This window comes from Castor canadensis, chromosome 5, assembly GCF_047511655.1.
Source record: "Castor canadensis chromosome 5, mCasCan1.hap1v2, whole genome shotgun sequence".
NCBI classification, from domain to species: Eukaryota; Metazoa; Chordata; class Mammalia; order Rodentia; family Castoridae; genus Castor; species Castor canadensis.
The window spans coordinates 111,577,854-111,590,045 of record NC_133390.1 but is presented as its reverse complement, the minus strand read 5'-3'; the positions used below and the strand labels follow the sequence as shown (position 1 = coordinate 111,590,045).

Below are 12,192 nucleotides of genomic sequence, written 5' to 3'. Positions count from 1 at the left end.
TTTAAACTTTCAAAAAATAAAATCTCAACCACCCTTTGGAGTTAGACAGTCTATTAGTTTACTACATATTTTTTGCAACATAGTAATTCTTATTTATTTTAAGTATACCTTTTTAAAGAGTCTTGGAATGTGATAACTGACCTGTAGCTATGCTAACAGCACTTTCTTGGACAAATGTCATATTCCCTTGCAGCTTTTATATTTCAAGAGTCAGCATGAAAGAGAAAGACTAACTAACTGTATGAACTTGTACAAGATATAATTACTATGATCCTTAGAATCTACCCCTGTAAAAATAAAGTGTATACCTGTTATTCATGGTAGTGGTAACTAAGAAATGAGGTGATACATGACCATGCTCAGTGGCTGGACACAGTGTACCATCACTAAGCATCAACATCCTCCCTCCTCATTCTTCAGAGTGTGAGTCAAAACCTTTTGGCTGTACCTGTGTGAATAGAACCTGTTAGCAACCCCACTTGATCTTAATAACAAAGCAACACACTATATAACATTCACAACTTTGCCTTTTTTGAAAGGTTACATTCAAAAATAAATTCTCCATGTGTGGGTTATTTTCTCCTTTCTTCCTTATAATGATATTACTTGATAAATGGAAAAAATATACTCTACAGATACTATCTATTTAGTCAATCCATAACTGAATCTTGTTTGAGGGGCCAATGATTCATTCACTGATTTTAAGATGCTAGGCAAAGGACCTCATTCTTTTCCTCATCTGAAAGATGGGGCTCTTAGTACCTATGTGACAGTGTGAGGGATAAAATTAAATAATGTGTGCGATGAGATGTTAGTCAAAGAATACAAATGTTTCATTTAGAAATGTGGAATATGTTCAAGAACTCTATTATATATAACATGGTGGTTGTACTTAATAACAATGCTTTGTATTCTTGAAAATCTAAACATATTTTACATGTTCCCACCTCAAAAAAATGATGTGTATGGGATAATGTACATTAATAGCTTGGTTTGGTAATTCCACAATGTATGTATATTTCAAAATATGTTGTACATGATAAAGATAACTTTCATTTGTGAATTAAAATAATTAATTAAAAATAATATATGAAATTACTGGATAAACAGATTAATACAAATTTCTAGTAAATTCTTTTTTTTTGACAATTCCAAATAGGCTTATATTGCATATTTGTTAGACACGCCCACCATCTCTCTATCTCAAATGTCTGGTAAATTCTAATCAGAACGTGTGTAGAAGGAATTTGTTTTCTGAGTTAAGGACTGGTTCTTTATAAAACAAAGATAAGAAAGCAGGTTAAAGATTTGATAGAAGTTTTATGTACTGGTATGACTGAGTAATGATTTTAAAATTTACTGTTAAAATATACTATTAAAACACTTGGGGTGGGTGGAATATAGAAATTTCATAATTCCTGTGTTTTGAATTACTTCTTCTGTGGAAACCATTTAATTTATCTGTGTAAGTTTATTTCCTGCCTTAAGTTATTCCTGAAGAGTACTAGAAAGTGTTGTCATTGGTGCTGAGGTTCAGCTCATGGTTCTTATATACAAACTCATGGCAGGACTTAGATAAGTCAAGCCATTTATTTCTGCTTTAGTTTCAGGTACATACCTACACACATTAGACATGGTTTAGTGAATAATCTTCTTCAAGCACTTCTTAAATTCCCTAACTCAACACTCTGGGAACCAATTTCCTGCCATATTCTCTTGACTTTGAAAGTCTTTGAAATGTCTTTTAGCTGCTACCCAGAGTTAACAAATTGTTGACTGTGAGCCTAGCACATGGTTTATCTATTTCAGTTCTACCTGAATGACTCAGCAGTGCTTCTTGGTTCTGTATCACAAGAGTGAACTCTCAGGCATTCAAATGTTTCAGAAGTGAACTGAGTGATCAGAAATTCATTTGTGTGTCAGCTACATGAATTTCCTTTGAAAACAGTGATAAAGTTAGCTTATTTGCTGTTTGCAAATTAGCATGATTGTAAGGGCACAAAAAGGCCAACAAATCAGGTCTGTCAAGACCCATTAATTCTATGAGGTGTTAGGACGTAGCATGCTTGGACAAGTTGCATATGGTCATACAAGTGCAATAGACAGCTGCGTTATTCTTTAGGAGCTGAGGGGCAACTTTAAAAGAATATGGTGTACTTTGTGAAAATAGCTGAACACTTAAATGTGCTAATGATATGAATACATTATATCATTTCAGATTTACAGTGCCAAGTGGAGGCACTGGGGTTGAAACTTCAGCGGACAATGATGGAGCTGGACAAGTGTAAAGAAATGCTCATGTAAGATAATGAATACTAAACAACTTCTAAAAACTACTTTGTAAATTTTATTTGCACGTTTATTTGTTTTAGTGGTATTGGAGATTGACCTCATTATCCCCAGGTCCGAATATCAAACAACTTGTAAGATTGCATTGTCCTGTTAATGTCACAAAATGAAGAATTTAGAAAGATCCTAAAGTGCCTTCTGTGCCCTTTTGTCAGTGATTCACTTGTGTGGGTAGTAGTCTACTGCTGCTTTTCTTGGCTACTCTACTGGCCTAGATTGTTTATTGAAATACCTGTAAACACAAAGCGTTTTTTTCCCTCAATAAGAAACTAAGCAATTGAGTCTTGGCCTTTTGGCTAAGAGCAAGTATAGAAACTTACCTATCCATATATTAATGCTTTCCCTGGTTGTTCAAATGCAGTAACTTAATGTGAAATATTCTGTCAACTTTTTTCTAATCTTTATCTGCTCATTATCTGTCCACAAGAAACAATATTGAAGTTGTTTCTAAAAATTACCAATTTTAGGTTCAAAAAAGAGTTGGACATCTTTGAAATACTGACATTTTATGCATTGTATAAGAAAGAAAATCTTGGAAAGCAAAATGATAAGAAATGGCCTTATAAATTATCCAGAGCACTATTTCTTTTAAAAATTAATTTTATTTCAGAAATTACAGTATAAATACAGTATATCAATAATTATAACATTAAAATAGAATGTACATTTGAAAAGTAAATTATTTTGCTGTGTGACATACAGTCTTTTAGCTCTAGTTTTCAACTCCTGTATTTCAGAAGAATGAAGCTCATAAGAAATATAAATATTTAGTATGCTTAGCAACTAAATGGTTGTGTCGATCATGGCTATTCCTAAGAACAATGTGTTTAATCAAATATCAAACAACATAAGAAAGAACAAAATCCAAAAATATCACATCAAATTAATGTATACTTGGATTATTTGTAGCCAAAATGGTTTATTTTTAAAAAACAAGAAGAACCACATGTTTGTATTTTATAATGCCATAGTTAATAGTACAGTGAGTATAATACTTTAGATGTCTGTGTTTGATGGCTGGAATGAAGGAATGGGCAAACAGGGAGTCTTTGGATGACACCCCTCCACCACCACCCACCTCCCATCCCCAGCACACAGACCCCTCAGACCCAGTAAGTTTCTGGGAGATAAGAAACATGAAAAAGAAACAAGATGGTGGTCATAAAAATCATGTTCCCCTTCCTCTGATAACATCCATATGAGGCAACCATATGGATGCCTCATGAGGAAAGCAGTCTTAACAGACCACAACTACTGTGTGACATTTACTTCTTTGAGCTCAAAATGGGTACAGTCCAGGAATAGGGAGGCAGTGCTAGCACTCTAAACTAAGAGGTCATGCCAAAACTTAGAATATAGGTAGAATCTTGGAAAGTTAGCAGAGATGTTAAACATTGGTTTTTGCATGAATTAATTTTTCTTGAGCAAGTTTGTGAATAATTCTTTGCATGTAGAGAGAGCTGTCCCATCTAATATTAACACATGCTTTTGAGGTGTTATTAACTATATTTTAACATGACTTATGACATGAATGATGAGAATTGATAAGAGTCAGGAGAAACACCCTGTCTCACTGAAGTCCATCAAACTAATTACTTGCTAAGAGTTCACGTTATGATTGTAGAGATGCTGATGCTTTCGTGTCGGTTTATGACCCTGGCGCTTCTTATCCATACACGGCCTTCTTAAGATTAAAAAAATGGAATAAGTACCCATTTTTATAAACTTTCATGAAATTTTTATAAACAATGTAAGTTATGAAGGATAGAGCTGCTTCAGATGGTCCCCAATGCTGGACCTTTCTCTACTCTACCCATTCTAGTCCTTCCATCTGTATCTATCTACTCTCTTTCACTTCTGATATTAAGTTGGGAGGGTGGGCACAGCTCAAGCTTCAGGATGCTCAGAGGTCAGGAAGTTCCCAGTTGTATATAAGTACTATTTTTGGTCTTATAGATCAGAGCCAAATTTGTGACCTGGCCATTTTTTAAAAGGAAAATTAAATTTGAAGTCAGATAATTCACCTCTTAAATTATTTGTTAATAAAATAGAGATTTATTGTACATACTCAAACTTCTTTGAGCCTCTAGAAATTAGAAGATGTGGAATCAGGTATCTTTATGTTTTTTTTTATTTTATTATTCATATGTGCATACAAGGCTTGGGTCATTTCTCCCCTCTGCCCCCACCCCCTCCTTTACCACCCACTCCACCCCCTCCCTCTCCCCCAACCCCCTCAATACCCAGCAGAAACTATTTTGCCCTTATTTCTAATTTTGTTGTAGAGAGAGTATAAGCCATAATAGGAAGGAACAAGGGTTTTTGCTGGTTGAGATAAGGATAGCTATACAGGGAGTTGACTCACATTGATTTCCTGTGCGTGTGTGTTACCTTCTAGGTTAATTCTTTTTGATCTCACCTTTTCTCTAGTTCCTGGTCCCCTTTTCCTATTGGCCTCAGTTGTTTTTAAGGTATCTGCTTTAGTTTCTCTGCGTTAAGGACAACAAATGCTAGCTAATTTTTTAGGTGTCTTACCTATCCTCACCCCTCCCTTGTGTGCTAAAGCTTTTATCATGTGCTCAAAGTCCAATCCCCTTGTTGTGTTTGCCCTTGAGCTAATGTCCACATATGAGGGAGAACATACAATTTTCGGTCTTTTGGGCCAGGCTAACCTCACTCAGAATGATGTTCTCCAATTCCATCCATTTACCAGTGAATGATAACATTTCGTTCTTCTTCATGGCTGCATAAAATTCCATTGTGTATAGATACCACATTTTCTTAATCCATTCGTCAGTGCTGGGGCATCTTGGCTGTTTCCATAACTTGGCTATTGTGAATAGTGCCGCAATAAGCATGGGTGTGCAGGTGCCTCTGGAGTAACCTGTGTCACAGTCTTTTGGGTATATCCCCAAGAGTGGTATTGCTGGATCAAATGGTAGATCAATGTCTAGCTTTTTAAGTAGCCTCCAAATTTTTTTTCCAGAGTGGTTGTACTAGTTTACATTCCCACCAACAGTGTAAGAGGGTTCCTTTTTCCCCTGCATCCTCTCCAACACCTGTTGTTGGTGGTGTTGCTAATGATGGCTATTCTATGGTGAGGTGGAATCTTAGTGTGGTTTTACTTTGCATTTCCTTTATTGCTAGAGATGGTGAGCATTTTTTCATGTGTTTTTTGGCCATTTGAATTTCTTCTTTTGAGAAAGTTCTGTTTAGTTCACTTGCCCATTTCTTTATGTTTTAAATCCTCACTTTTTAGGGAGTTGGGAATAGGAGTGACTTTTACCTATTCAACTTAATGTAATTCTTTTGCTGTTTAAAGAGTTTTAGGACTGGGGGGTTGCAGCTCAGTGGTAAGATACTTGGCTAGCATGGTGAGGCCCTGGGTTTGATCCCCGGCACCACACAGGGAAAGAAAGAATGGAAAGAAGGAAAAATACAATACTATGTGTATATATATATATATGTATATATATACATATATATATATATGCACATATATATATACATATATATATATATATACATATATATATATGCACACACACACACACATATATATATATGAAGATATTTGGATATATATAAATTTTGGATTTTGACATAGGGGAAGAGGTAATTTATAAAATATGGTTGAAATTGATTTCCCCCTAAGGTTTGTAGCAAAATACTTTCTACAGTTTATAAAAACATTGTTATGTATTTGAAAGCAGAGGGTTTTTGTTTTTTTGGTTTTTTGGTTTTTTTAATCAGTTAAGATGCTTTGAGCTCCAAGTAACAGAGGTAAGGTAGTGTCAGGTGTAGCTGATCCAGAGGCTCAGCAATGTTACCAAGTATTTTTATGTTCTTTCTGTCTCCATGCTGCTACCTCAGCACTGGCTTCAATCCAAAGCTAGGTTCCTTGCTACCAGGAGATGGCTGCAGTTCCATCACCATATGCAGCATCATATCCAAATGGGTCACCCAGATGCAGGAAGGACCTGTAAAAGCAAGGGGGAAAGATGCCCCAAACCACCAAACACACTCTCTTTACAGCTATTTGGCTATAGTTCTTTATTTCTTATTTACTTCTGGCAACACTGGGATTTGAACTCAGCGTCTTACGCTTGCTAGGCAGCTAGGCAGGTGCCCTACCACTTCAACCATACCACCAGCTTGGCTAGAACGCTTTACATACCTTCTCCTAAATGAACCACAGGCAAGGGGAACCAGACTACCAAAATTAGCTTCGATCTAGCAGGATTTATCCTGAGAGTAGATGGTAATGGGGACTCTGGTGACCAAGAAGAAAACTATAGTGAATGTTCAGAAGATAATCAGTAGCATTTATTCAGTGGTAGAGCACTGAAAAGTGGTAGAGCTCTGAAAAACTGATGATGAAACTTTCTACACATTTTATTTTTAATATCATAATATTTAGATTGATGAAAGGCCATCCTGAAATAATGAAAGCCATGAAGGCTATGAAGTATAATTTTATTACTTTTAAATAAATAGATAGACATGAAATATACTTTTACTACTGTCATATAGATACGAAATACACATATATTTCAAGATAAAGATAGGTAAACAGGCTTAGAAGGACTGCTATAAATGATGAGAAATTTTTAGAACTCTCTGAAAGATAATTCGTAGAACAGTAAAAGGGTCAACTCTGTGGAAGAATAACCCAAAGGAAAGCCAATTGTTTGTGGTGGGGGCAGGATCTTCCTCAGAATCATTTAAAACCAAAACAAAGAAGTGGGACCATGAGAAGAGTAGTTCTCAGATCTGTGTAAGAATCCCGGAGAGCTTGTGAAAACCAAATACTATAGTATGACCTTCCCTACAGATACAACTTCAGGATTTCTAGACTCAATTTCAGAATATATTCTGATTTTTGGTCTATAGGAGCTCTAAAAAGTCACATTTTTAAACATTTTATTAGTATATGATAGTAATACAGGTGGTTTCCATATATATATTCCATATATGTGAATATTCATATATTATACTCTAGTTTGGTTCATGCCCTCCATTATTCTCCCTCCTACTGTATTCCCCTTTTTAAAATAACATCAAAGATTCAATGTTCCATATTCATACAGTACATACTTTATCCTCTTTATTTACATGACCTGTTTCACATTCGTGTCCTTGTTTGTTGTTCAATGAAGATATTGCCTTAGTATTTTACCTGTAAATATATTATGCTTAAATCAGTCTAAACCCACTACTCTTCCTTGTCTTTTTCTCCTTACCCTCTATTGTTCAACAGTTTTCAGCATGTTTGTGTCTTGTACTACACAGATGTGTTGTCAGTATTATTCACTATCTTTCTTTTCTTCCCCACACCAGTGTCCTCTAACAGTCCCACTTTTGGAAACATGTTCTGTATATATTTATATGTATATATAATGCTTGCATCTGTATTGGATCTATCTTCCACATCTGAGAGAAAACATGTGACATGTCTTTTCTGGACCTGGCTAACTTCACTTAAGATAATGTTCTCCAGTTACAATCTTTTACCTGCAAATGACAATAGGATTCAACCCTGTGTATACTGTTTTTTTGCCATACACACATACTTGTAATAGTTTAATATATAAATTAGGCACAGTAAGATGAACAATTAAAAGTTGAACAATTTTAATAATGTAACAAATGTTATGTGAATGTGGTCCCTCCCATAATATCTTATTATACTGTACTTATCCCCTTCTTATGGGATGATGCCATGCCTTTGTGATGAAGTGAGGTGAATTACAGAGGCATTATGATGTAGCCTTAGGTTACTACATGAAGGTTACTTAAACACAGGCACTGTGATATTACAATAGTTGATCTGATAACTGGGAGGAACCAAGAAGGCTAAAGATGAATAGTGTGTCTAGTGTGATTACACAGGATTTGTGCCCTGGGTGGGATGGAGTGGGAGAAGGGAAGATTTCATCACAGTACTCAGAATTGCACGCTGTTGAAAACTTACAAGTTGTTTATTTTTCTGGAATTTTCCATTTAATATTTTTGGACTGTTGTGGCTAACAAACTGTAAGAGCAAAACCACAGAGAAGAGGGGCCTATTTTATGTCTGAAATGGTTATACAAAATATATTTTCTAACATAGGGACCTTTGTAACATATACTTTCATTAACAGCCCTCTCTCCTCCCTTACCTAATAATTTGAGCAACAATGAGCTTACAACCATCACTCATCACTAATTTGAAAGTTTTAACTGGTCCTCTCAGCAACATCTGATGCAGTTGGCCAAATTGTTCTTGGAGCATTCTCTGTTATTGAGATATAAGTGTCAATGTTCTAATTTTCCTCTTACCAGTTCACTTGTGAGAGTTTTTTGTCTGACAAACAGAAGGTGGCCTGTGGCTTTCCAGTGTCAGTGTGTAGCTCTGCTTATCACATGATCCTAACTTGAATAGGGTAGGCTTGTTTGATCCATTCATTCAGACAGAATGTGTATTGATAGCTGATTATGTGCAGAACTGTTGTGCGCAAGGACTGGATATTATAGTAGCAAGCTCAGGTAATTTAAGTAATGCAAAAATAGAAAATAGCCCCAGTGGAATGCATGTGATGGGGAAGAAGACTGATTAAAATGACATTCCTGGGAAGATAGCTTTTTTTGGTCAATACTGGGGTTTGAACTCGTATTTGCTAGGCAGGTGCTCTACCATTTGAGCCATTCCCTTAGCCCAGCAGATGACTTCTAAGTGAGCTCTCACTGACAGAAAGGAGTTAGTCATGCTAACAGACCAATATCTAGAGCAGGGAGATCAAGGACAAAGCTCCAAATTCTTGTAAATGAGTTTTACAAAAAGTTCAAAAAGCATGAAGCTCAGTTATGATAGATAATGGCTCCCCAGAGATTTTAATGTCCTGTCTCCAGAATCTAGGGGTATGTTCCTTACATGGCCAAGGGAACTTCAAATGGGGAAATTATCCTGGGATAACATTGGGATGCAGACAATCCCAGTGTTATCACAAGGGTTCTAACAAGAAGGAAGCAAGTAGGTTAAAGTCCAAAAAGTAGTTGTGAGGATGGAAGCATAGGTTGCAATGGTGTGACTGGAAGATGGAGGAAGAGGTTTCAGCCAAGAAACACGTGTTTCTTGGAGCATTCTTCCTAGTAAAGGCAAGGACCCAGAGGGAACAGCCCTAGTAATACCTTGATTTTAGGACTTCTGACCACCAGATCATAAGATAATACATTGTGCTGCTTTAAAACACTTTAAGTTTGTAATCATTTGTTTCAGCAATGACTTTGGATTTATTTGGAGAGCAGTGGGAAGCTGTGGAGGGATTTTAGGCAAGAGAGCAATCTGTATTTTCAAAGGTCACTGTGGCTACTACTTAGAGAATGCACTGGAGCGAGAGTAAAAAGAAATCAGAGAGACTGGCATTCATGCTAGGAGGAAGTAACTATGGTTTAGCCCAAGGCCATAGTGAGGAGATGGAGAGAAATGTGTGCCGGACAGGATTTACCCATGGAGTAAATATGGCAGCAGAGGAAGGAGACTGGAAGTGAAAGGAAAAAACAATAGGGCTTGAGGCTTTGCAGCATCAGGGTAGAACAACTGAGAGGGCCTAGAGTACAGTGACTAAAAGTCTACTCACATTCCAGCACCACTTCTTAGTAGTCACCTTTGGCAAGTTAATTTGTTCTCAGTTCTTTCCATTGTAAAATGCTAATAATGAAGGAAGACTGCATATATAAGGTGTTACATATTATTGTTATTGTGTTGAGTGCATTTATTGAAGTGGGAAAATCTGTGAAAAAAGAGATATGGAAGGAATCAAGAACAGTGCTTTTGATCTGTTGGAGTTGAGATCCCTTTTAGACAGCACAGTGGAAATATCAAGAAAACAGTTTAAGAATGGCCATTTCATGTAAGAGTGGAATAATATGGACCATCACTTTCCAAATTAGGAGAAGATATCCAATTATTTCATCTTATTTCCTTTGCTTTAATTGTCAGCAGCAGTGGGCACCTTATTCACAGCACTTGAAGAAAAAGATTAACACTGTTTGCTGAGAGTAAAAGAAGGAATGCAGTGTTTAAAGAGATGCAGGCATTCTTTCTATGCCTTCCAATTCTTCCAATCCTAATGAAAGTGAAGATAACAATCAGGAATTGAAGTGTAGACCAAAGAAAAGTGGCTAAGTGTCCATGAAGGCAGGGGATGGTAGGACCCCTAGCAAGCAGGATTAAAAAATAACAATATTTTGCTGCCAAGATTGATTACCTAAAATAACCACTAAAAGGAGTTTGGATTTGGAGAAGCATGTATGAGTCTAAACAAATAGTGAAAGTTATGGTTGGGGCTGCTGAGTCTCAAAGCGGTTTTAGAAGTAACATTTTGTTTGATTTCAAAGCACATATGTAAAACTTGAAAAATACAGGAATATATTTTTTAAAAAAGCTATGGTTTTGTCTTGATGTAACCTTCTCCATTTTTGTAAGTAATGAGTATTTTTAAACAACTAATAATTATTATCATACATTATATACTGTTCTGCAAACTTTTTACACTCAGTGGTATATCCTAGATGTTTTTTCACATCATTGCATGGTGTGTTTGTGGATAACTACTAAATGGCTACATTGTATTTCAATCTGCATGAGCCACAATTTACTTACTAATCTCTTGTTTTTAGACTGTCCAAATATTTCACCTTTTAAAGTAAGATACTTTGAAAATTATTCATAAAGATAGGTCTTTCTACTCACATACAATTATTTCCTCGGGTAAATTTTGCTAGAATCAAATGTGAATGTTTTAAGGCTTTTAATTGCCCTCCAATAAGATTATACTGATTTATAATCCCAATAGTGTTTGTAAATACATATTTCTCTACTTCCTAACTAACATTGGGTATTATAACTTTAAAAATTATAAAGAATGATGCCCCTGTGTTTATGGCTCCTTTCATTCTTTCATTTGTGACAAGTGGGCATAGCTTCTTTGCCCACTTGTCTAGTGGTGTGTTAATTTTTTCCTTATTCTTCTTTGTTAATGTTTTATTTGAAAATAACTTTAAACTTACAAAGAATTATAAAAATAATAATAGTTCAAAAAGCGCACACAAATAGTATTTACCCAGACTTACCTATTGTTAACATTTTAATCCATTTGCTTTTTTCTCTCTCTCTCTCTTGCAATTTTTTTCTCCTCTCTCTCTCCTCTCTCTCTCTCTCTCTCTCTCTCTCTCTCTCTCTCTCTCTCTCTCTCACCCACACACACACACACACACACACACACACATACACACACACACACACACACACACAGACACACAGAAGGGGTGGGGGGTTCCTCAGTTCTTTGAGGATAAATTACATACAACATGGCCTTTTACCTCAAGATACTTTCCTAGGACAATGATATTTTTACATAACCTGAGTTGGGTAACCAGTGTCATAAATTTACATAAAATACTTTAATCTGCCACCCATATTTCAATTTTGTCAGTTGACCTAATGATGTATTTTATAGCATTTTGTCCTGTAGTACAGGATCCAGCCCCGGGACAGTCTGCCTGGGTGTCTCTTTAGGCGCCTTTAATCTGGAATATTTTCACATATTTTCTTTGTCTTTTTATGACTTGGACATTTTCAAAGAATAAAGAACACCTCATGCTTTTTAAAAATAAAAATTGGGATGGGGGAGGAAGGGGGAGGTGTGGCCCAAATAATATATGCACATGTAAATAAATGTAAAAACGATAAAATAAAATTTAAAATTTTTTTCCTCATTTTACATTGACCCTGAGTGCCTCTCAATTGGATTGGGAATAGGGATCCTCAACCGGAAAACCACATAAGTGGTTTAAGGGCAG

General features: G+C 35.9%; 1 protein-coding gene across 5 annotated transcripts in view; it reads left to right on the top strand.

The window, feature by feature from the left end:
- Lekr1 (leucine, glutamate and lysine rich 1) overlaps positions 1–12,192 on the top strand; it is a 193,518-nt gene that overhangs the window by 122,911 nt on the left and 58,415 nt on the right. For all 5 annotated transcript variants that reach the window (XR_012448063.1, XR_012448062.1, XM_074073918.1 and 2 more), the window contains one exon: positions 2,219–2,300. Coding sequence is in view for 2 of the 5 variants with exons in the window: in XM_074073918.1 (XP_073930019.1) it covers positions 2,219–2,300 (82 nt within the window). In the remaining 3 variants the exon portion in view is untranslated. Of the gene's footprint in view, positions 1–2,218; positions 2,301–12,192 lie in introns of those variants that run through there.